This window comes from Neofelis nebulosa, chromosome 7 (assembly GCF_028018385.1).
Source record: "Neofelis nebulosa isolate mNeoNeb1 chromosome 7, mNeoNeb1.pri, whole genome shotgun sequence".
Taxonomy (NCBI): domain Eukaryota; kingdom Metazoa; phylum Chordata; class Mammalia; order Carnivora; family Felidae; genus Neofelis; species Neofelis nebulosa.
Window position 1 is genome coordinate 41,510,575 of NC_080788.1, and position 24,569 is coordinate 41,535,143.

A 24,569-nucleotide genomic window follows, 5' to 3' on the forward strand; every position below is an offset into this window, starting at 1 on the left:
TTTAGCAAAAAATCTGGGTTATAATAAGGTAAATTGTAGTGGGCTTATTCAGTAGAATATTATGTAGCCACTTAAAATAATATTTAGGAAAACTTGTAGCAACCTGAAAATGTTCATGGTTTGTAGGGTGAAGAAATCAGAGTACAAAATTAGAATGACAGCATGATTTCCCCTCGGGGAAAGGGCAAATGAAAAAATCAGTGGAAGGAGATAATGCCAACATATTAGAAGAAACAGATAATATTGTAGGTAATATTTTTCCAGACTATTCTATGAAGAAGTTACATTATCCTATAATGAAAAATGCACTTAAATAGAAAAGGTATGGAAAGAAAAAAAATCAGTAGTCAGTAGTGAAGTCCACATAATCAGCATATCTGCCCGAGTACTCATGTTTTCAGAATATTTCAAATTAAAATAGGTGTTTCCTATAGTTTTCCATGTCTTTTCTGCTTCAGTGAATTCTTAATCAATGCTGCTGTTTTGATTGGATTTTTAAAGTATGGGAAAAAGAGATGTTGAAAACCTGGGTTGCCAGGGTGAAAAAATTAGTCAAAGCTAGTATCTGAGTAGAAGTATGCTGATTTTCAGTGTACTTTTTAAAAAAATTATTTATTTATTTATTTATTTTGAGAGAAGAGCAAGCAGAAGAGGGGCTGAGGGAGGGTGGAAGGGAGAGAGAGAGAGGGAGGGAGGGAGGGAATCCCAAGTAGGCTGTATGCCCAACATGGGGCCCTATGTGGAACTCAGTCCCACAGCCCTGGAATCATGACCTGAGCTGAAATCAAGAGGCAAATGGTTAAACTGAGTGAGCTACCCAGGTGCCCCTCAGTGTACATTTAAGTGAAGGGTCTTTAAACTAGTGTGTATAATTAGGAAATCTTACTGCAGTGCAATAATAAGCTTCTTTCTGAAGAACTGAATCTTGAAATTCTCTCTGATTTCTTTTTTCTTTTTAGGGTTTTTAGTATCCCTTGGCTGCTAAGGGATTGAAATTCCCCACATTAATGCAAATTTTATACCTCTCTCCCAGCAGGATTCTGAATCCTTGTTGGGTTGAATTCTTTCTGCACTCTGCCCTGTGGGTAAATGTATTTCTAGTATCTGTTCTACCTTTACACTGTGTCTTAGTCTGTGTCTCTTTGCTTTTATTCCATCTTTAGGGTTGTTTTCTTATGTTTTTAGGGTTTTGTGCTTGTTTTTTCAGAAAAATTGCGGCCAAATATGTCCTTTACATTACTCCAAGAATTGAAAGAAGTATGTTATTTTTTGGATTGGTACTTTTCAAGTTTTGTAATCAGCAAAGGAAGAAAGTAAAATCTCTCTTTGAGAGATCCTGACAAGTATTAACCTCACTTTAGGGGCAGCTAACTTTTTCTCAGCAACTTTGACTGCATAAGTCTAGCTGGAGACCTGGTCTGTGAAAGTATGTCCTGGGGATACCAAGATAAGTAGGGAGTCGTTGTCCTCAAAGAATTGCCACGTAGATCAGCCAGGTAGCCAGATAACCGTAACACAAGGCAGAACAGAGAAGTTCCCCAAGTTTCAAATTACCATCATCAGAGATTGGAAGAAGAAGACATTTCACCTAGTTTGAGCGTGACAGAGTTTCATGAAAGAAGGTGCATTTGAGGGGCGCCTGGGTGGCTCGGTCGGTTAAGCGTCTGACTTCGGCTCAGGTCATGATCTCACGGTCCGTGAGTTCGAGCCCCGCGTCGGGCTCTGTGCTGACAGCTCAGAGCCTGGAGCCTGTTTCAGATCCTGTGTCTCCCTCTCTCTCTGCTCCTCCCCTGTTCATGCTCTGTCTCTCTCTGTCTCAAAAATAAATAAAATAAACGTTAAAAAAAAAAAATTAAAAAAAAAAAAAAAAAAAGAAGGTGCATTTGAAGTGCTCTTGGAAGAGTAACGTGGAAATGAAAGAGGCATTCCATGCAAAAAGGAAATATGAGCAACAAGAAGTTATTTAGTTCATTTTCCTAAAATATATGGTGTGAATAAAGGAGACAAGGCTAGGAAAATTATCTTGGAGCCATTTGATGAAGTTCCTGGAATGATGGGCTGGAGAGTTGATACTTAGTTTCAGTAGGGAATAGGTAGGTACTAAAGGTTTATGAACAGAGAGGAGTGATGTGATCAAAACTTGGCTTTAGAAATTTTTTGGCATAGAACATAATAATGGCTTGACAGCCAGCCTGGAGACAATTAAGAATGCAGTGCATCCACTTCGGAGGTTAAGGGGGCCTAGATGGGCTGTAGCAGTGAAAAAATGATATAACGGTGTGATCTGCGAGACTTGGTAGCCCACATGCATGTCAAGATGGAGGGAGAAGGATGAGTCAGAGTAGTTGCTGAGATTTTGAAGCCTGAATAACTGGGGGGTAGGTGGTATAATTACTGGAAATGGGAAAGTTGGGGGAGAAACTTCTTTGGAGTTTGATTTTAGGCATCTTGAGTTTTTGTCACGTTTTGTTTTGTTTTGTTTTGTTTTGTTTTGTTTTGTTTTTGAAAGAGAGAGAGCACACATGCATGTGCAAAGGAGGGGCGAAGAGAGAATCTTAAGCAGGCTCCACACCCAGCAAAGAGTTGACGTGGGGTTTGATCCCATCACCTGTGCCGAAATCAACAGTCAGATGGTCAACCGACTGAGCCACCCGGGTGCCCCTAGGCATCTTGACTTTTAAATACTAGCAGTGTATTCCAGCTGAAGGTGGCCAACACGCAGAGGAGGACTTTCAAAAAAAAACAAAAAACAAAAAACAGTGACATATTTGGAAGTCAGAGCATGGAGGTAACATTGATGATAGTGCCAACAGAGTCTCATTCTGGGTAAATCTGCTCTTCAGTTGTGGTGGAGGAGTGAGACTGGAGATGAACAGGCTGTTTAGTCCTATGCTTAGAGTAGGAGGAGAAAGAAGGGGAGCTCAGAACTTGATTTTAGCTTAGCCCAAGGCTTTGGCCATAGGACATTTAACCTTTTGGGGGGGGCCTCAGCTGTCTTAAATGTAAGCCTATAAATAAGGGTAGAGATTTTTGTTGCTTTGTTCATTGCTATCTCCCTAACACCTAAAAACAACGTCTACAGTAGTAATTGTTTAAATGAATGAGTGAATGAATGAATGAATCTGTCAAATGAGCATAGATGAAGTCAGATGTCTGTTTAAAATATAGATTTTTATTTAACCTTCCATGAAAAATAAATTGCAAGCTTTTCTTCCTACTTGTTTTCTGTTTCCACAAAGATCCATTCTGCCTCCTTTGGCAGCCCGAGTAGGGCTAGACTGTCCTGAAGATGAAGGATGTTAAAAAAAATAATAAAATAGGCTCTTGCTGTGAAGTAAGTTCGGGCAGTTGTATTCGTTCTCTTCCATTACAATGAGAATTTTCAGAGAAAATAGGCTTTGCTATTCTAAATTGTAGGTATATTGAATTGAGTACTATTTGGTTCCTAGATGCAGTGATAGATCTCAAATATGGTTCCCAAAGAACTGCATTTAAACACACCTACATAGGGGCATCTGGATGGCTCAGTCGGTTAAGCATCCGACTTCGGCTCAGGTCATGATCTCATGGTTTGTGGGTTCGAGCCCTGTGTCATGCTCTGTGCTGACAGCTCAGAGTCTGGAGCCTGTTTCAGATTCTGTGTCTCCCTCTCTCTCTGTCCCCCTCCTGCTTGCCCTCTGTCTCTCAAAAATAAATAAACGTTAAAAAACATTTTTTTAATAAAAACAATACTAAACTCACCTACATATACTAAATCTGTTTTTTACAACTATGTTAATATCAGATGTTTAAGAACATTTTTTTTAATGTAAATTTTACCCAGCTAGGGAACCATAATCAAATCATGAGTTTGGATACAACAAATACTGATAAAAGCTAGATCAATTTAGAAAATTACCAATGGATTTGTCTTTTCTGTTATTTTCCCCTTGGTATTTGTCCTTTCCCAGGTCCAAAGATGGTAAATCTTACCATGGCTGTGGTTCCTCTGTAAAGAACCATCCATTAGGAAGGGGTTGAAAAATAGTTCTGCCTCTTTCTACCTGGCAAAGCTTCCCTTTGCATTCTCCGATCAAATGTGATCAGGAAGTAAGTCCTGGCGGTATCCAGAGATCTAATTTGGAGTGCAGTGTATTGCACTGTTGAAGGTTTTATTCATTGTGTTTGCTCAGTGTGCTAGATGTAGAATCTTGCATTGACTAGGATGTGCGTGCAGGAGTATGCTTCCTGCTCTTTCTAAATCTAAGCCTGTGGCAGTCCTTACTCAAGTAAATGCTATACACATGGCTACCATGGTTCAGCAATTTTGATAGTTACATAGGTTTCTGTGGGCATATGAAGAAGGGGTACTTGACCTAGGAGGTTAGGGAGAACAGATCTGTTTTCAGGTTGGAAAGAGTCACATTGGTCATCAAGAACTGTTAAACTCTATCAGACATGGTATCCTAACATCATAATATTGAATAGCACTTACTCATTTTTATATGTACAATATGTGTTCAGGGGAAATAATTTTATTTTTGTAATTTTCTACTCGGTGAACTGTTCATTTACAAATTATCAAGTTTGGCTGAGCAGGAAAATATGAATCAAATGTCAGAAAAGCCGATCTCTCATCCATCTAAAAGAACCATATTTAAACTAACTCAGTACCTTATAAACACACAAGAAATGAGCAATAAAACTGGAAAGTGTCGAGTCATGTTGAGTTTTGAAGGTGTTCCCCCAGTAAAAGTGTTTCAAGGGCACCTGGCTGGCTCAGTGTGTGGAACATGCACCTCTTGATGTTGAGGTTGTGAGTTAAAGCCCTACGTTGGATTTAGAGATTACTTAAAAGTAAAATCCTTTAAAAAAAAAAAATTAGTTCACATTTGTTTGTATCTTGACTCCCAAGAGATGAGATTAAAGGGATGTAAAGCCTTAGAAAAGTATGTTGTGGTTTAGTGCTGTGGTGCTTACTGGAAGAAGCTTGTTATAAACATAGCTTTTCCAAAGGAGAGATTAAGCCAGGTTGCTAAGTAGCCAAGATGGCCAAAGATCTTGCTAAAATGAATATCTTTATAGATTCTTTTGAAAGTCCAGTGGCTTTGGAAAAAACAAAAGTTGATTAATTCTCCATTCACTTCTTTTGACATAATACTACTTCGTTTTCAGCAAGGTTCATAGTTTGTTAGTTGAAGAGGCAGATGAGTGTGCTCAGAGAAAGTTTACGTCCCTTTGACCTGTGTGTAATTTCCTAACTTGCTGCCTGCTGTCTAGCAGGAACTTGGGTACAGAGATTGTACTTTCATCCTGTCACCCTCCAGCATAGAGCCCTGTGCAGAATGGGGCTGTCCCTCCTCATTTCTGGGACCTTTATCCAAAGGGAGACATCAAAACAAGGAAGTGTAAAGAAAACTGAAATTCAATCATTTTCCTACCTTCTCCCATTTGTCACCTATTTGCTGCTACTCACCTCTGCTCTAATCCTATATTCCATATTAAAAGTTCTCTTTGTGCAGTGGTCCCTGGCTAGCTTAGTCAGTGAAGCACGTGACTCTTGATCTGAGGGTCACAAGTTCAAACTCCATGTTAGACATGGAGCCTACTTAAAAATTATAAAAGTTTTGTGCAGTCTTCAATATTTTGTATTTCAGCAGACATCTTGTGTTGTAGGAAGGCGAATGTGGAGTAGTCCTACCTAGATAAGTCATCCTTCTCTAGTTGTGGCAGGATGGGGATTGAAGGGTGGCTTCTACCCTTTTGAATAAGAATAAGCAGGGGCGCCAGGGTGGCTCAGTCGGTTGAGCTTCTGACTTCGGCTCAGGTCATAATCTCACAGTTCATGGGTTCAAGCCCTGCATTGGGCTCTGTGCTGACAGCTCAGTCTCGAGCCTGCTTCAGATTCTGTGTCTCCTTCTCTATCTGCCCCTCCCCTGCTCACACTCTGTCTCTTGAAAATAAATAAATGTTAAAAAAAATTTTTTTAATAAGAATAACCAGGGTTTGAGTAGTGTTTCAGACCTCTGGAATGGTTCCGTGATTTTTCTCAGAGCTTCGCAGAATTGACACTACTGTCTCTGTGGGCCTGCATTTATTGAATTTGGGAATAATCCCTCCCAGGTTATCAGTGATTTTCCAACATCTCTGATCTTCACTATCAAGGTTGTAGAATACAAGAAGGCATTGTTTACACACACAGCAGGTTGCGTGGAATCATCCTTGTCTGGCACAGAAATTTGGTTCTATTTCATGAACTTAACAGAAGAAAATTTTTTAATTTTGTTGAAGTATACACTTCAGTAACCTTGCCACCTTTTAAAAATTTCATACCTAAGGTCAAATATGCTCCAGAAAAATTTCTTGAGGTATTTCTTGCCCCATTTTTTTCTCCTTACATCTTACCCCTATTACATTAAAAAAAAATTTTTTTTTAGTGTTATGTGCTGCCAAAGCAAGCACAAAAAAATTGTTTTTCATCTTAGAAGTGTGGTAAGACAATGTAATCTAGTGTATTCATTGCTAAGTTTTTGGTACTACTCAGTCTCTATTTTTGCTAATTATAGCTTAAGACTGTAATTATATAATGAGGCCTAGAAGACCAGCATGTGAAACCAAAATGTTCTGTTTAGGTGGCACCTTATAGAGTACTTTGGAAGCCATAAAGTGAAATGGAGAAAGTTCTTTATAAATATAATCAAAATTAACTTTTCAGAATAACTATATAACTTTATATAATGAATGGAATTCAATGATTTATTTGCTGCAACAGGAGAAAAATGTTTGCCTGCCTTTTGTTTCAGAACAGGAGCTTTATCTCTGATAAGTATTGGAAAGAATTTTCAAGCCATAGATGGTATCTAAGATGTTTTCAGAGAGTATTTTCCTGCCCTCTTGTGTCATTGTCCCCAATGTCTGTCCGTTAACCCCTGCTAGATGACTGCTGGGAGAGATTCGTTTCCTCTGCCCTAAATCACGGGTAGTGGTTTTGACTTTTTACACCAGGCTCCTCGGTGTTTCCCCTTAAGTAACTTTTGTTAGCTTTGTCTTTGATTTATGTTATGCTGGATCGCCACTTTCTTATTTCCATGTTCATCTACTGGATAGTAAACCAAGCATTTCCACACAGGTAATGCAATCCCAACAGAAGATTTTAAAGCGTTCCCCCCAAGGAATTCCTACTGCTTGAGATTCCTGCTCCTGCCTTTGGGGATTTACACACTCCATGTGGACCTTTGCCTTTCAAGTAATGCAGAGAAATTGATATTGCTGAGTGACTCTTCTGTCCATCGAAGCTCCTGATTGCCTTTTAGATAGACATGTGTGCATGAGTGGTCTTTGAGAGTGAAAAGTTCACATGCCGATCTCCTCTACTGGTTTGCTTAGTAGGACTATATCCTGTGCTGATTCTGCCCAGTCCTAATCCCCTGTACACAGCATTGCCTAGAATACCTATCAGGTACACAAGCAGAACACTGTACTTGTCAAGATTCCTCAGTTTCATCTAGTTCCTGGGCACGCAGTTGCTTTCTAAAACTGGCAAATGACCCTTTCTCCTTTATCAACTTATATATACCAGTCTAAGCCCTTAAAGTCTAGAAGGGAATAGCCACAGAGTTTAGTATTATGATGAAAAGTAATTCCCAAAGTGATGAACCGACAACCGCAGGTTCACATCTGTCTCTTGGTTTTGTTGTTTTCAGTGGATATAGAAGTCACTGGAGGGCAGTAGTCTGGTGCAGTGTGCTCTTCATTCATCACAGTGGAAGCATTTAGGAAGCAGCCTGGAATTGTTAACATTGTTTTTCTCTTTTTAAAAGATAAATAACACATTGCTTTAATGATGGAGATGGAGTATGACTTTAGGCCTTTGGAAAATGTCTTGCTATTTTTGAAATCCAGCCATAAATGTTCATTCTTTGAATAAATTATGTATTTAGCTAGAATGAATATAAATAACTACATAGTCCTGTGAATCAGACAGTAGCATCAAACCAGACTTCTGATATGTGTTTCAGTAAAAAATGGAAATAGTAGTTGATCAGCTGTCCAGGTTTTGTTAAACTTAAAAGCATATGAGTTTTATACGTACATTTCTTGCCATTTTCATTCAGTTTTATCTGCCTTAAAAACAAGCGCAAAACAGAGCATTCATGAGAAAAGTAATCACATTAAATATTTTATCATGGAACTCAAAACAACACCGAATGGCTTATAAATGTGTGGATATTGTTTAAACATTTAAAGTTTTTGAGAACTGACAGTTGTTCATAGTACTTTAGGAGCTTAAGTAAAGTCCTAGAGAGAACTAAAGAAGCTATCACTAATACAAAATAGTTATTGATATTACTTATAGTATTAGAACAGATTTATTCTCAGGGCACCTGGCTGGCTCAGTTGGTAGAGTGTGCAACTCTTGATCTTTGGGTTGTGAGTTCGAGCCCCACATTGAGTGTAGGGATTATATAAAAAAAAAAAAGATTCAAAAAAAAACCTGATTTATTCTCAAATCTCTAGTAATAAGAAGATATGAGATTAAGTGCTCTGAGAATATGGATACCGTCAATAAATTTATAAAAACTAAGAGTATGTTATGAACCACAGTCTTATTTTGAAAAGTGAAACATCTGAACCTCTGTTGGCAGAAATAGTTGGAGGGACAGATATTTTGGGTACTTTTGATTCTCAAATGTGACTAGAGGTATAGAGAGCCAAACCCCTCTTTGGTTAGAGAATATAGCAAGCAAATTAATACAAGCTGCCTCCTTACAGAATATGCTCATTCCATGAGGAATATCAGAAAACATGGCCAAGATCCTTTACAGTGCTGTTACCCATGCGGCTTCATATTACATTAATAAAGATGAGTAAGTTTTAGCTGGTATATGAGGCTTGGGTTTGTTGTTCTTTTAATGTAAAAAGTTTTTTTAGTGACTTACACTTGAGCTTTACACAACTCTTGTCAATGAGATACAGAAGAGGGAGACTGAGTATGAGTCTCAAACCACCACTTCTTTCTTTTTCTTTTTTATAAAATGCACCATTGATAGTTGTGAACATCTCTAAGATTTATTGCATCCTTGCTGGTTTTCGTGCAGAGCAGCAATATCACATCCCAACCCCTGCTGCTGTTTATATCAGCAGCAATTAAAATTTGATTTACCCATCCCTCATTGCTGCCTCTCCAACTCCTCATTTTTCATTTTGTAGAGCCTTAGGACTGTTACAGCTGAGCATCATGATGTTAACACCTCCTCAGCCATCTGGTACAGGGGAAGAGGCACCTAAACAGATTCTTCAGAACAAAAATCACAAATGAGCAAGATCAGAATAGTATGAGATCTAAAAAACAGGTAAAGAAGGAATGAAGAGAGCCTGAATGACAGCAGAACTGAAAGCAGAACTCAAAAAGGTTTTGGATTGAAAGCCCTCCTTTTTCTGGGGGAAGGATCTGCCTTTTGATTTCTGGAGGAAAATAATTCATAGTAGTCCTATCTAAAACTATTTGTAATTCCAGACTAGAGACCATTAGCTAGAGGAAGCAGGAAAACATTGTAGCCTTACCCACCACCACCCCCCTCCCCAGCCCCGCCATCTTTTCATGTTCTTGACCTGTGAACCTGTTTTCAAGAGATACTTTTTTCATTCTCTTAGATAAGAAAGTATACTCCAGCCACTGCCACTGCTCATTTTATTGTATTTGAAAGTCTTGTGGAGGTTTATGTTGAGAGTGGTAAACTCCCTAAAAGCCATATTATCTTGATTCCTAATGCTAGGAATTTTCTGTATTGACTACTGTCTATTTAGGTAGATCTTTAATCAGTGAAATGATTTGTAAGTATGATTGTTCCTTTGTCCAATAGCCTTAACATTCTGAATTTGGTCTGCTTAGTGGCTACTGAAATTTTACTAATATGGAAGCTAAAATTGATTCCAGCTTTTTGGTGGTTCCCTGGTGGTTCCCCCCCCCCCCACCCTTTTGGTGATTATTGTTTTTCTGTGTCTGGGTGAGGATGGTGTGCTGTAGAGTGTCATGTGTTGGCTCATTGGGCTGCAGTGAATGTAGCCAAGCTAACTTTTTTCCAGTGCTTTGCAGCGGTTGTTAGTTTAAAATCCAAAACAAAAACAAAACCCTCAGGGACACTAATGTACTTGATTTTGTTATTGCTTGCTGTTGCTTCACCTTTCCTTCCATATCTTGCTCTCATGCTTCCTAATGCCTGAGCAGACTGCATCGTCAGAGCGCCGAGGAGAGTGGGAAGTCCAGCCCAGCCGGCAGACCAATACCTCGTACCTGACGTCTCACTTGGCTGCAGACCGCCATGGGGGATCAGTGCAGGTACTTACTGCCTTTATTGCCCTTTCTTGGCCTTCTCAGCTTGGCTGGTGGAATGTTGACTTGCTTCTGAAACTTTGGTTCCTTTAAAAAGGAAACTTACTGCGAGGTTGAGCTGTTTCTATAGTTAACTGAATATCTATGTGCTAATTTTCTGCCTAAGTAGACTTGGAAGAATCACTGGATGAGATGATTGTTGGTTGTCATTGACTAAGAAACATCTCTGTGGTTTCTGATACTGATTTCTGGTTAAACTTGTCCTACAACCTTGATACAACTCATGATAAACTGTAAAAATAACGTCAAGGTACAAGTATGTTAGTGTCAAGTATGTGAATTTTAAAGACTTGAAATGTATAAAGTAAGTATTTTTTGGATAGAGGACTGCATATGTAGCTCATTTCATGATGATATGTGCCTTAGCACGTAACGTGAGAATGCTAATTGGTCCAAGCCAACCATTTTTGAATGCATACCCAAGAAGTTGGGCTGTTTCTTTTTTCTTTCTGGAAAAAGTGTGGTCTTGGGGAATTATTTCTGATTTCATTTGGACTATTTTGAAGCTCTGTTGTCTCTAGTACATAAGAATATCTTGCGTCTCTTTACTTTTCTTATATGTCACTGTTTTAATAATCTTAACTCAAATACATCTTTCATACTATTAAGTGACACCACCAGTTGGGGCACACAGGTGAACTCAGAGCTACCAAATCATATAAAGGGATAGACAAACCTTTTACATGTAGAAATGCATTTTGATAGGCTTGATTGTCTAGCATATGCTTTTTTATATGAAGTGATGCACTGAAGATCATGTTATTCACAGGAAGTCAGGAGACAGCTGTGGTTCTGTAGAAAAAAACAAAAAAAAAATCAGAAAAACAGGAACATCTAGGTAAAAAAAGTCTGTGTTCTAGGAAGCCACAGAACCCTAGATGCTCTCTCCCACCCCAGCAAAGACCAAAGACTTACTCTTTGCTAAGGGCAAAATAGAGGGGCTGTGGATAAGTGGAAATGAAGCACATTTTGAGGGAGGGGTGCTATCCTGAAGAAAAGGTACAGACGCTAAATGAATGTGTGATCCATACTTAAATACTTAAAAGTACTGCAAAGGACTGTAGTCTTTGCAGTCTCCCAGTTGTGTAATTATTTTTAAGTTTATTTTTTTTAACTTTGAGAGAGAGCGAACAAGAGAGGGACAGAGAGTGAGAGAGATTGAATCCCAAGCAGGCTCCACACTGCTAGCATGGCACCTGATGCAGAGCTCGAACTCACTGACCATGAGATCAGGACCTGAGCCAAAATCAAGAGAGAGATGCTTAACCAACTGAGCCACCCATGTACCCCTGCAGTCTCTCACTTTTAAGTATAGGCAACAGATGGAGGATTATCAGATTTCTGAGGAAAGCCTTTAATAAAAAAGGGACCGAAGCAAACAACAACAGTAACAACAACAACAAAAACTTCATTATTAATATTCCCACAGACAGAAGATATTGCAACTATGAAGTAAGGATAGGATGCTATTTTAAAAAGGAACATTGTAAGAACAAATTAAAAAGAAAAAAACAGCTCTTGGAAACTGAAAACATAATAAAAACTTTAAAACTGAAGAGTTTGGAAGATAGAGTTATAAGGAAGGCTCCCAGAAAAAAGATGGAGGTTAAAATGGTAGAAAACATTTCTCAAAAAAAAAAAAAATAAAAAAAAAAAAGAACTACCATGCAACCTAGTAATTCCACTTCTGGATATTTGTCCAAAGAAGATGAAAACACTTAACTGAAAAAGGTATGTGCACCTCTGTGTTTATTGAAGCATTATTTACATTACCCAAGGTATGGAAGCAACCCCAAGAGTCTATCGATAGATGAATGGATAAAGAAGATGTGGTACACATGTGTGCATGCATGCACACACACATACACATGCATTGCAATATTAGTCGTCCGTAAAAAAGAATGAAATCTTGCCATTTATGACAACATGGGTGGACCTAGAGGCTTTTGTGATAAATGCAATATGTCACACAGAGAAAGACAAATACCATATGATTTCACTCATCTGCGGAATCAAAAAAAAAAAAAAAACACACAAACCAGAAGCAGACTTATAAATATGAGAACAAATTGATAGTTGCCAGAGGGGAGGCAAAAAGGTGAAGAGGATTAAGAGGTATAAACTTCCAAACTCAACACCCAAAAAACAATTCAGTGAAGAAATGGGCAAAGACATGAATAGACACTTTCCCAAAGAAGACATCCAACAGACACATGGAAAGATGCTCAACATCACTCATCATCAGGGAAATAGAACTCAAAACCACAATGAGATACCACTTTACACCTGTCAGAATGGCTGAAATTAACAATTTAGGCAACAACAGACGTTGGCGAGGATGCAGAGAAAGAGGAACCCTTTTGCACTGCTGGTGGGAATGCAACCTGGTGCAGCCACCCTGGAAGACAGTATGGAGGTTCCTCAAAAAATTAAAAACAGAATTACCCTGCAACCCAGCAATTGCACTACTAGGTATTTATCCAAAGGATACAAAAATGCTGATTTGAAGGGGCACTGTCAACAATAGCCAAAATATGGAAAGAGCTCAAATGTCCATCGACTGACGAATGGATAAAGGAGATGTGGTATTATAATGGAATATTACTTGGCAATCTAAAAGAATGAAATCTTGCCATTTGCAACAATGTGGATGGAACTAGAGTGTATTATGCTAAGCAAAAGACAAATATATGATTTCGCTCATGTGGTGTTTAAGAAAGAAACATGAGCATAGGGGAAAGCAAGCAAAAATAAGATAAAAACAGAGAGGGAGACAAACCATAAGAGACTCTTAAATACAGAGAACAAACTGAGGGTTGCTGGTGGGATGTTGGGCAGGGGGATGGGCTAAATGGGCAATGGGCATTAAGGAGGGCCCTTGTTGGAATGAGCACTGGGTATTATATGTAAGCGATGAATCACTAAATCCTATTCATGAAATCATTATTATGTTATTATTATGTATGTTAACTGACATTGATTTAAATAAAAAATAAATAAAAAGGTACAAACTTCCCATTAGAAAATAAGTAAGTCAGAGGGATGAAAAACAGCACAGGGAATATAGCCAATAATGTAATAACTTTGAGGGCACCTGGTTGGCTGTCAGTAGAGCATGCGGCTCTTGATATCAGGATCATAAGTTTGAGTCCCACATTGGGCACAGAGATTTAAAAAAAAATTTTTTTTTAATCATATAATAACTGTATGGTGACGGAGGGCAGTATACTTATTGTGGTGAGCATTTTGTAATGTAGATCATTGTTAAATCACTACGCTATACACCTGAAACTAATATATGTCAACTATACTTCAATTAAAAACATTTAAAATGATTTTAAAAATGAAATAATACAAACAATGTAAGATTTAAAGTTCAGGAGGTCTAATTTCTTAATGGGAATTCAGAGAGAGAACAGAGAAAGTGGGGTAGAGGAAATCATTAACAAAATAATTCCCCAGAACTCATAAAGACTTGCTTCCAGATCAGAAGGGCCTACTGAGTGCCCAGCATAATGGATGATAGAACCACACCAAGGTACATCATTGTGAAATTTCAGAACATTGAGGTCAAAGAGAAGATCTTTTGAGCTTCCAGAAAGAGAAACAGTCAACATGCAAAGAAAGGATCAGGAATTAGCGTAGCTTCAAATTTCTGAATAAGCAGTTCTGGAAGCTAGAAGGCAATGAACAATGCTTTCAAAATTCTAAGAGAAAATTATTTCCAGTGTGGAATTCTATACTCAGCCAAACAGTCTGGTTGGAATATAGAAACAAGCTGTTTTCAAAAATTTGTGCTCTTAAAAATTTTACTTCTCAGGGCACCTGGGTGGCTTGGTCAGTTAAGCGTCCGACTTCGGCTCAGGTCATGATCTCACGGTCCGTGAGTTCGAGCCCCGCGTCGGGCTCTGTGCTGACAGCTCAGAGCCTGGAGCCTGTTTCAGATTCTGTGTCTCCCTCTCTCTCTGCCCCTTCCCTGTTCATGCTCTGTCTCTCTCTGTCTCAAAAATAAATGTTAATGGGGCGCCTGGGTGGCTCAGTCGGTTAAGCGGCTGTCTTCAGCTCAGGTCATGATCTCACAGTCCGTGAGTTCGAGCCCCGCGTCGGGCTCTGTGCTGACAGCTCAGAGCCTGGAGCCTGTTTCAGATTCTGTGTCTCCCTCTCTCTGACCCTCCCCCATTCATGCTCTGTCTTTCCCTGTCTCAAAAATAAATAAAAATGTTAAAAAAATAAATTAAAAAAAATAAATAAATGTTAAAAAAAATAAAAAAAAAAATTTTACTTCTCGTGTACCCTTGTGCACTGTGAAAATGAGTGAATAAACCAACGAAGAGGAATATATGGGATCCAGGAAATAAGATCTGACACATGAAAGAAGTGAAGGGACTCCCCAGTACAATGGTAAAGTTAGGAGATCCCAGAAAGACAGCAGTGCACCAGTAGAAGAGGATAGCCTGTCCCAAACATAGGTGTTCAGGGGGCCTTGAGAACAATTTTACCAAGATGATGAAATGACTAGAATACCAATTTGTCAGAATATCTTGAAAGCAGCTGGGTAGATAAATGACAGAGTTTGGTTAGAATTAATGATTACAACTAATACATAAAAACCTAAGTAAAAATAAATTTTAGTGGCAAGTTGGTAGCTCAGCTGGTTAAGCTTCCAACTCCAGCTCGGGTCATGATCTTGCAGTCGGTGAGTTCCAGCCCCACACTGGGTTCTGTGCTGACAGCTTCAGATTCTATGTCTCTCTCACTCTCTGTGCCTCCTCCACTTGCACTCTGTCTCTCTCTCTCTCAAAAATAAATAAACATTAAATAAGTAAATAAAATTTAAAAGATAACTAACTCCAAGGAAAAAAGGAAATTATACAGGGAAGTAAAGAACCATGGTATATACTTCATGGTACAGCTATAGTTTTTAATAGTCATAATGTAAAACTAAGAATTGATCTAGTTAAAATTACAGTATAAAGTGTAATGAAAGGGGCACCTGGCTGCCTCAGTCAGAAGAGCATGCAGATTCTTAATCTCAGGGTCATGAGTTCAAGTCCCATGTTGGGTATAGAGATTACTTTAAATAAATAAAGTTTTAAAAAAACTATAATGGAACTAGAAGGATGAAAAAGGTGAATATATGCCTAAAAATGAAGAATCAAGATGCATGCAATTCAGAGATGTGGAGGTAAAATAAAAGAATCAGTTGTAAAGGAGGTGAAATGGTGGAATAGGGGAAAGAGACTGCTGTTTTTCCTAATGATCCTTGTAGGAATATGTGCTTCTTTATGCAATGTGTTCATAGAAGTCTGATTTAAACAAAACCTAACAAAAAATACATAGACAGATACACACGCGCACACACGCACACACACATATATACATATCAGTTTTCATCTATCACATTTGTAGTAAATTATAAATTTAAGAGCCTATCCATCTACTATTGTTGAAATGTGAATTACAGCTATTTTAGAGAATTCTTCGGCACTATCTTTTCAAATCAAATATCTACATTTCTTGATTCAGCGAATCCAGTTTCAGATAAATATTCCTCAGAAATGCACAGATACTGAAGATACATATTCTAGAACAGTGCTCCTAAACAGGACATCAGTCGTTTGTGATTTCAGATTTTCTAGTAATCACATTGAAAAGGTAAACATAATCAAGTGATAGTAATTTTAATAATATATTTTAACCCAGTTTAAAATAATTCAATGTATAGTCAGTATTAAAAATATTTATGAGGGGGTGCCTGGCTGGCTCAGTCAGTAGAGCATGAGACTTGATCTCAGGGTTGTAAATTCGAACCTCGAGTTGGGTGTAGAGATTACTTAAAAATAAAATCTTAAAGGTCATCTGGATGGCTCAGTCAGTTGAGCATCAGCTCAGGTCATGATCTTGGGGTTTGTGAGTTTGAGACCCATATTGGGCTTGCTGCTGTCAGCCTGTCCATGCGGAGCCTGCTTCGGATCCTCTGTCCCTCTTTATGCCCCTATCCCGCTTGCACTCTCCCAAAAATAAATATTTTTAAAAGTAGTAAAAAAAATAAAATCTTCAAAAAGATTCTAAGATATTTTACTTTTTTTATGGAGTGTTAGAAATCTAGTGTGGGGGCGCCTGGGTGTCTTAGTTGGTTAAGCGTCCAACTTTGGCCCAGGTCATGGTCTCGCAGTCTGTGAGTTCGAGCCCTGTGTCAGGCTCTGTGCTCACAGCTCAGAGCCTGGAGCCTGCTTCAGATTCTGTGTCTCTGTCTCTCTCTGCTCCTCACCTAATCATGCTCTATTTCTCTTTCTCTCTCTCAAAAATAAATGTTAAAAAAAAGAAAGAAAGAAAGAAATCTAGCGTGTATTTTACCCTTACAGAACATCTCTGTTTGGACTAGCTACATTTTTAGTGCTCAGTAGCCACATGTGGCATGTAGCTATTGTATTCGATGCTGCAGTTTAGAATGTTGCCACTTGTTTCTTTTTTTTTAAACATTTTTTTAATGTTTATTTTTGAGAGAGAGAAACAGAGTGTAAGCGGGGGAAGGGCAGAGAGGGAGGGAGACACAGAATCTGAAGCAGGCTCCAAGCTCGAAACTGTTGGCACAGAGCCCGATGTGGGGCTGGAACCCATGAACTGTGAGATCATGACCTGAGCTGAAGTCCCACACTAAACCAACAGAGCCACCCAGGCGCCCCATGTTGCCACTTGTTTCTAATACCAGAAAATCTGAGGCAACTAAATGTTCATTAATTAGGCATTAACTAACATAATACTTCCATACAGTGAATAGAGATCTCTGGTATTATGGGAAATGTCCAAGGTGTGTTGTGGGAAAAGCAAGTTGTAAAATGATATATGAAATTTGGCCCCATTTTTGCTTATTTTCACATACATATGCAAATATATATATAAGAGGAATAGCATACATATATGTTAGTTTATGCAGAATGAGGAAAAAAAAAGCAATGTAGAGTAGGGGAGGCAAACACAGCCAGTGGGCTAAATCCCACCCTCTGCCTATTTTTATAAAGTTTTATTAGAACATAAACACACTCATTTGTTTATATGTTGTATATGTCCACCTTTATGTCCAGTGGCAGAGTTGAGTAGTTTCCACACAGACTGTATAGTCCAAAAAACCTAAAATATTTACTAGGTATCTTTTTATGTAAATGATTTGCATGCCCTTGTTCTCAAGGAAGATATACTGAATTTCCCACTAGCCATGTCCATGTGATTTCATCATGGGAAACCTGCACTTTCTTATGTAGTCTTTTAATACTCTTTTTTTTTTTTTAAACAATAAACATGCTTACTTTGTAACTAGGGGAAAATACAAAGATTAAATAATTTTTAAAAGGAAAATACCTCATAATCAGGCATATTTAGACAGTTTAGTTAACTAGATTTGTGTTCCCAGAACACAGAGGTACCCATTTGGACAGTGTTTCCTACTGTCCACTGTAAGGGGGTGTCTTTAGAATTGAGTCACGTAGAGTCTCTGACAGCACTTTTGGAAAATGCAACCTGCCTGTACTCCCTGTAAACTAAGTTCTGCCAGCTTCCTTGACACTTGGATAGGGGACAGGCAAGTGTGCCGTTTCCCTAATATTACATTAAGCTCTGCTGCTCCTCACTGCATCTGCCTCTTTAATTGTAGCCCCAGTTTTTGTAAACTCATAAAGGCTATGCTTTTTGCAAACCAAATCAGTCCTACCTTTTTCTGGCACAGCAGATGCCCACGTATTTTCGAGTTGTCTCACTTTCCAAAGGTAATGTGTTCAAACCATGCTTAGCCTATCTGGATGACCTGTAGACAGCACAAACCTGGTAGGGAGTACAGAGCACCAAGATGAGAAGAGTTGGCTCTGAGAAGGCACATGGACACTCCCATTCTAACCTATTTCATTTGCAGACCCCACCCCCCCTCACCGTGCTTCCCATCCTTCCACTGTTTCCACAGGTCTTCCACATGTGGAAGATCTAAATTCAATTAAGGCAGTATATTTTTCTCTTTCAAAAAGATGACTCCAGAATTGTTTAAATGAAAATGTATATGAAATATCTAGAAATCTCCGGGGCCAAGCAAAGGCATGAGACTTAAGGATGACATTTAGCTTTTAACTAATATTTACTTTGCTCAAATCTTTATAATTTTAAATTATTTACAATTCTTGTTGAGGTCAGTATTATTCCCATTTTATATATAGGGAAGCTGAAGTACAGAATTACCAAATACATTAGTTGTAAGAAGAAGGATTGAAATGTTGACTGTCAGCTAAAGTACTGTTCCCTTTGGTATATAGCTCTCACTTTTCTTCATAGTAATGTTTTTGAAAAATGGGACTTACTAAATCAAATTTTTTTTCAAATTTTTTATTTAAAATATTAAATTACTTATTAAAAGAGATGTTACCAATATTAAGGCCTAAAGTTCAAAATAGCACTTCACCTTAGTTCCTTCCATGGGTAGTTCCTTATGATATTAATTACTTTGGTCTTATGTGAGATAGCCAGAAGAATGTGGGACTAATTTTGATAGTGATTACAACAAATTAACTTTCAGTATTCCAGGTACACAAATAAGCTTATTTTTTAATGAAGTTATACTAAAAATTCAGTATGAAAGGTATAAAAATGATACTGCTTAAAATACTAATAATTCATTGCATTCATAAGAGTGTTTTGGTTTGGGGATTTGGTCTTTTTGTTTTTTACAAATTGTCAAATTGCTTTCTTCAACATCATTATTTTTAACTGCCATAGTAATTATGAAGTAGGTGGGACCAAGGTTGTTGGCTTGGTCTTACAGAATTAGAAACCAGGGGAGGCTGACGGTAGAGCAAGGCCTGGAATCCGGCTCTTTGGTCACCTACACTAGCATTTGTTCCATTGCACATCTAGGTAGCTGTTCAGTGGTTTGACAGACTACCTCCAGCCTAAAGTGAATGCTCTAAAGACCTAAATAAGTAGCCACTGATTCGCAAGCATATTTTAGTTATAGTTAGAAGTTAGTGACCAGGTACTCACTGATAACAGATAAGACGTCTAGTGTATAAAATGTAGATCACCTCTTCTTTCTTAGATTGCCCAAGGATATTGCTTATAGGCCAAGTGACAATTTGTAGCAAGGAGAAGTTAGAGAGCATGAGACACTTGAAATACTGTGGACAGGCACCATGACCCAAAGTCACCAAGTAGTCAGCAGTGGTGATGCCTGTTGACTCCTGCTTTAGTTGTACCCATTGAGGCCAAGACATTTTCTTTAACATCTTACCTAGCTCCGGAATTGTGCTTTAAGAAACTTACGATGCTTTCTTTTCTAGCCCCTGTGCTCACAGAATACATTTACCAGCGTGACCACCAGTGTTCAGCCAGAACGTGCCCCAAGAAATAAATGTAGCCTGAAGAGGTTAACAGGACAGCACTAGCATGAGGAGCTGTGCTTCTCTAATCTGTAAACCTTCACTCCTCAAATTTTGTTTTTGCTGGTATTTTTCCTTCTCATTTTGAAATTTTCAAATTTATGGAGAAGTTGGTGGTGGTGGTGGTAGTCCAATGAACCCATGTATATCCCTGACCTCAATTAATGATTATTAAGATTTTGTCATATTTAATTCTGTGGTAGTAGTATGGGGGTGGCAGAGGGAGAGTGTGTGCGAAAGTGTTTGAAAGTAAATTGTAAACATCATTGTATTTTATCTCAAAATGCTTTAGTTGGCATGTCCTAAGAACAAAGACATTCTCTCATGTCACCAACAACACCATTGTCATACCTAAAAAATAGAATAATAATTCTGTAATATCTAATACACAATTCATATTGCATTTCCAATTGTCCTCAAGATTAATTTTATAGGGTCTGGGATCTAATGAAGGTTTGTATTTAGTTGTTATGCCCCTTTAGTCTCTTTCAATCTCTTAGTTGCTTAATCTACTCATCTGTAACAGTCACCCGTGTATTTAAAGGGAAAAAGTAAAGTTTTTAAGAGTCCAGGCTTGCTTCCTATAGAATGTCCCGCATTTTAGGTTTGTCAGTTTTTTTCCATCATACCAAAAGTTCAGATAAAACTTGTTTTGGGCAAGAATATTACATAATGTTATATAGTATGTTTTATGTCGGGAGAAAAATAAGGTTGAGTGGTTCCATTAATCAGAGGTGCTAAATTTGATCACTAGCAGATTCCTAGGATAAGTCCACACGTAATGTTGTAGGTTTCTTTGACTAACCATAAAGCATTGTTTTCATTTTTTTTAAGCATGTATTCTTAATAAGAACAATACATATTTCTGGTTTAGAAATAATGGTAAGTAGAGACTGCTAGTAAGTAGTGTTTACCTTGTGTGCCCTTTATTCTTTGAGTAAATACCCCCAAAGATCCCTTATACTAAACATACCCTCCTGCCTTCCTCTTTCTGACTGCACAGGAAATTTTTTTTTTCTTCAAATTAGCTGCTGGTGAGGACCCCAGGTCTAAAGGGGGGTAAGAATAAACATTAATGGAGGGAGAGCAACAGTAGTATGAACACTTGCTGAGCCATTACCATGTACCATGGCACTGGGCTAAGCACTTTCTGTGGATTGTCTGCACGGTAACCCTATTAGGTAAGCAGCACTGGTTCCCCATTTTGTGGATTAGGAAGCTCAGGCACAGAAAGACTGAGGATCTTGCCCAAGGACCCACAGCAAGTAAGTGGTGGAGCTAGGGTTCAGACTCAGGGTTGCCTAAATCTAGAGCCCGTTCCTTACTTGCTGTGCTACCTCCACTATTGTGTGCCAGGTATTGTACCAGATACTGTCTCATACATTTGCTTCTATAATTTTCACATCCACCTGTAAGAAACAGTCTCAAATAGCTGAAGTTACTTATCCAAGAGCATATGATATCTGAACCATTCATCCTATTTTGTGGTTCTCTCTCATGTTTCAGCCAAGGTCTTTAACAGCAGAGAGGTTTGTCCAGCGGGGTCCCTTTTCCCACTCCCCAGCACCCACATAAACAGGAATCATGTGCTGGAAATGAAACCAGGTGACAGAAGCAGCTGCACAAGCAAGAGAAGCCTGATCGGGTCTATATTAACCAGATGACAGGAGTGTGAGCCTTCAGTGAGAAATGGGATGACACTGAACCTGAAATAAAGGTTGTTGAAATAAGACTGGTCTTCCAAGGAAGAGTGTTTCCTTACCGTTTGTCCTCTCACCAGAGAGGATGTGACAGTCTTGTTATTTGAGTGACTTCAAACCAGTGATCAAAGCCATGAAGAAATTTCTGAAGGGAAGTGAATTTGCTTATAATCTCTAATGCCCATTCTTGATTTCCTTTTTAGAACTTTTTTTCAGCATCATCCCTGAGTCTATTTATAATTATAGCATAATAAACTGAGAGAAATAGAATAAAAGAGAGTGATATGACCTATTCCATAGGCTTTTTGTGAAGATTAAATTTACACACAGTGTAGCCGAGCACTGACACAGAGTAGGCATTCAGTGTGGAAGTTCTTACAGGATTACATCATTGCATTTTGTGTTCTCACATGACGTGGGGCTGGGAACCTTACCTAAATTAGGACATTTGGACCCTCAGCCCAGGAAAACCAGCATTCCAGACACTGCCTGGTCAGTACCTAAACTGCAGACTAAGACTCCCTTAGAGACCCTCTCTGGTGCTGGCAGGAAGCCCCTATTGCCATGGTGTCTATCACACTCCGTCTTTCTGTTTCAGGTGGTTAGCTCAACCAATGGAGAGCTGAATGTCGATGACCCCACAGGAGCCCACTCCAATGCACCAATCACAGCTCACGCCGAGGTGGAGGTAGTCGAGGAAGCTAAGTACGTTCATCTTTCGAGGGGGCTCTTGAGTCCTAGGTTGAAAAATCTTCTTTGTCTCTTCTTCTCCATGTGCTGCTCATCTCAGACTGGATTCCTCATGCTTGTGTCCTCAGCTTTCTTCCTTTGACCATTTTATTTTTTGCATGGTACCCTAAGGCTGCTTCTGCCCTTCTTTAGCTGTGATTTCTGGGAAGACCATCACATTGTTCTAGTCCACATCAGGCAAAAGGCCTAGTGAACCAAAAGAATCATGGTATAAGAGCTAGAACAGATAGTAGTCATGAGCCTCTTGGGTCCCTCCGGGATACAGAAAACAATCTGCTTATGTAAATCATGGGCCACACTGAACAGCATTTGATTTCTGGTTCTTGGCTAACAACTCTGCATGTACAGCCCTAGAGCGAGGGCTTCAGGGCCATTTTGTTCTCACTTAAAATGATTCTGGATTCCGAGAGACTCCAATAAGTCAGGCAAGATAGTCTCTACACCTGTGAGTAAAAGGGCCTTGGGAGGAGAGGAAATCACAATGTTCCCAAGATGGGAAGGAGGTGACTCTACTTCCTTTTCTGCCTCTCTTGCCTGTGAACGTGTTGCCCTGCCTGTACCACCAGCCCCCAGGTGCTCTCTGCATAGCGTGTGGTTAAACTCTTAGCATATAGAGTATAACAGGAAATGATTGCCAATTCTGCTGCAGAAGCAGCGTTTCTATCACTTCTTCCCCTTTTTGCCCCATCCCAAATTCCAATCCAGATTTAAACTCCCAAGAAGACATTAGGTAGGGAGAGAGAAGTCCTTTACAAATCAGTAACTGCTGCCAAGCCTGATACAGATGACCTTTCCTGTAATGAGAATATTCAGGCTATCCCGGTCCTCTCAGAGGCAGATAACATATTAATAGCGATACCTGTGTCCTAGATGCTCTCTTGAGCCCCCAGATGGCCTCAATACAAGCCAGAACATGCTTACATCTCTGGGAGTAAGGTGGTGGGAGGCCAGTCAAGACCTGCATTCTTCCCTCCAGTTATACTTTCTATGGTTGTCCCCCCACCCCACCCACCCCTCTGCTGTCCTGCCCATCTATATGATGAGTTTACTTTACTTCCAAGAGGTCCTTTCCTTGGAAAGGACAGGAATCCTTTGAGGATTCCTGCCCAGTAGATAAAAAGCACCCAAGGACGACTTGGATGATCTCTCACAGGCACGAGTCACTCAGTCCCTGATGACTATAGGCAGCTTTAGGTGCTCCTCTCCTGGTTTATATAGGGCTCTGGTAAGTAAGAAAGGCAGGGAGAGTTTTTAATCCTGGGAGGAAAGCATTTTTAGTAAGGAAACATGCTCCCTATTCTCAGGGACCTTGGAGATTTTAATGGTACTCACAGTGTTTCTTCAGCTTCCATGACAAAACTTCATTCTCCAAAGTAAACAGTATGGTACTTCTTATCCACAGTGTTCTCAACCTTGGCTGCACTTTGGAAACACCTGGGTATGTTAGAAAATGCAAATGACTGAATCCTGTCCCCAGAGATTCTGGTTTATTTAGGATTATGGCTTGAGCATCAGGAAATTTTAAAAGTCAGGTGATTCAAATGTGTGGCCAAGGTTGGGAAACAGGGCACTAGGCACGTTCTGATTCATACATTGTCTGGGCTTGAAAGATGGCTGTACCCATTCCCACCTACCTCACTCCCAATTCATGTTGTGGCTATTACTTTGAAGGCTAGAAGTTTAGCTCTGGATTTAATAGTGTACTGTGAATACCAAGATTCAAAGAGTTTTGTTCTTATTGTTTGCCTTATACAGGTTTATCTTTTGAACCCATTTCTCTCATTTGACTTTGGTAAATGTGTACACTGATTGTGTATGTGAGTGTGGTGTTTGTGTCCTGTGTGTAAAATAGGGGGCTGTTCACACAAAGAGATTTCAATGTGGTGACTTCTATTCTGGTATGATCCAAACTCTAGGATAAAGAGAGTTCAGAGTCTCCCCATTCAGTAAAAAGGACTACTGTGACTGCCACCAGTTCTAGGTTTGGGCCTTCTGAAATGTATGGACCAGAAGGGAGCAAGTGTATTTGACCAGATGTCCTCCAGAAGCTCAAAGCTTAGGGCATTTTGTGTGCTGATTCCCCTGGTGATTTCATGAGCTACCAATCCATCTTGCCCAGGGAACTGTCTGGCAGGGCCATGTGGTTTTTTTTCTTGGCCTTCTATGTGTTTTGGAGGAAAGGAGGGGGTAGCCATCAATCCACCTGCTCATTTTCATGGGAAGAAGTCACAGCTAGAGAAGCACGAGACGTCCCAAACAACCCCTCATTCCACGCAGCTGTGATGCCATTTGTCCATGCAGCCTGCTTGTGGGAAAAAGAGAGCTGTTGCC

At 39.3% G+C, this 24,569-nt stretch overlaps 1 protein-coding gene across 20 annotated transcripts in view; it reads left to right on the plus strand.

Moving 5' to 3' along the window:
• CSNK1G1 (casein kinase 1 gamma 1) overlaps positions 1-24,569 on the plus strand; it is a 170,959-nt gene that overhangs the window by 135,174 nt on the left and 11,216 nt on the right. For 10 of the 20 annotated variants that reach the window (XM_058737423.1, XM_058737434.1, XM_058737418.1 and 7 more), the window contains 2 exons: positions 10,208-10,318; positions 22,087-22,193. In XM_058737423.1, the coding sequence (XP_058593406.1) occupies positions 10,208-10,318; positions 22,087-22,193 (218 nt within the window). The other 10 variants (XM_058737428.1, XM_058737426.1, XM_058737427.1 and 7 more) reach the window with 6 other exon arrangements.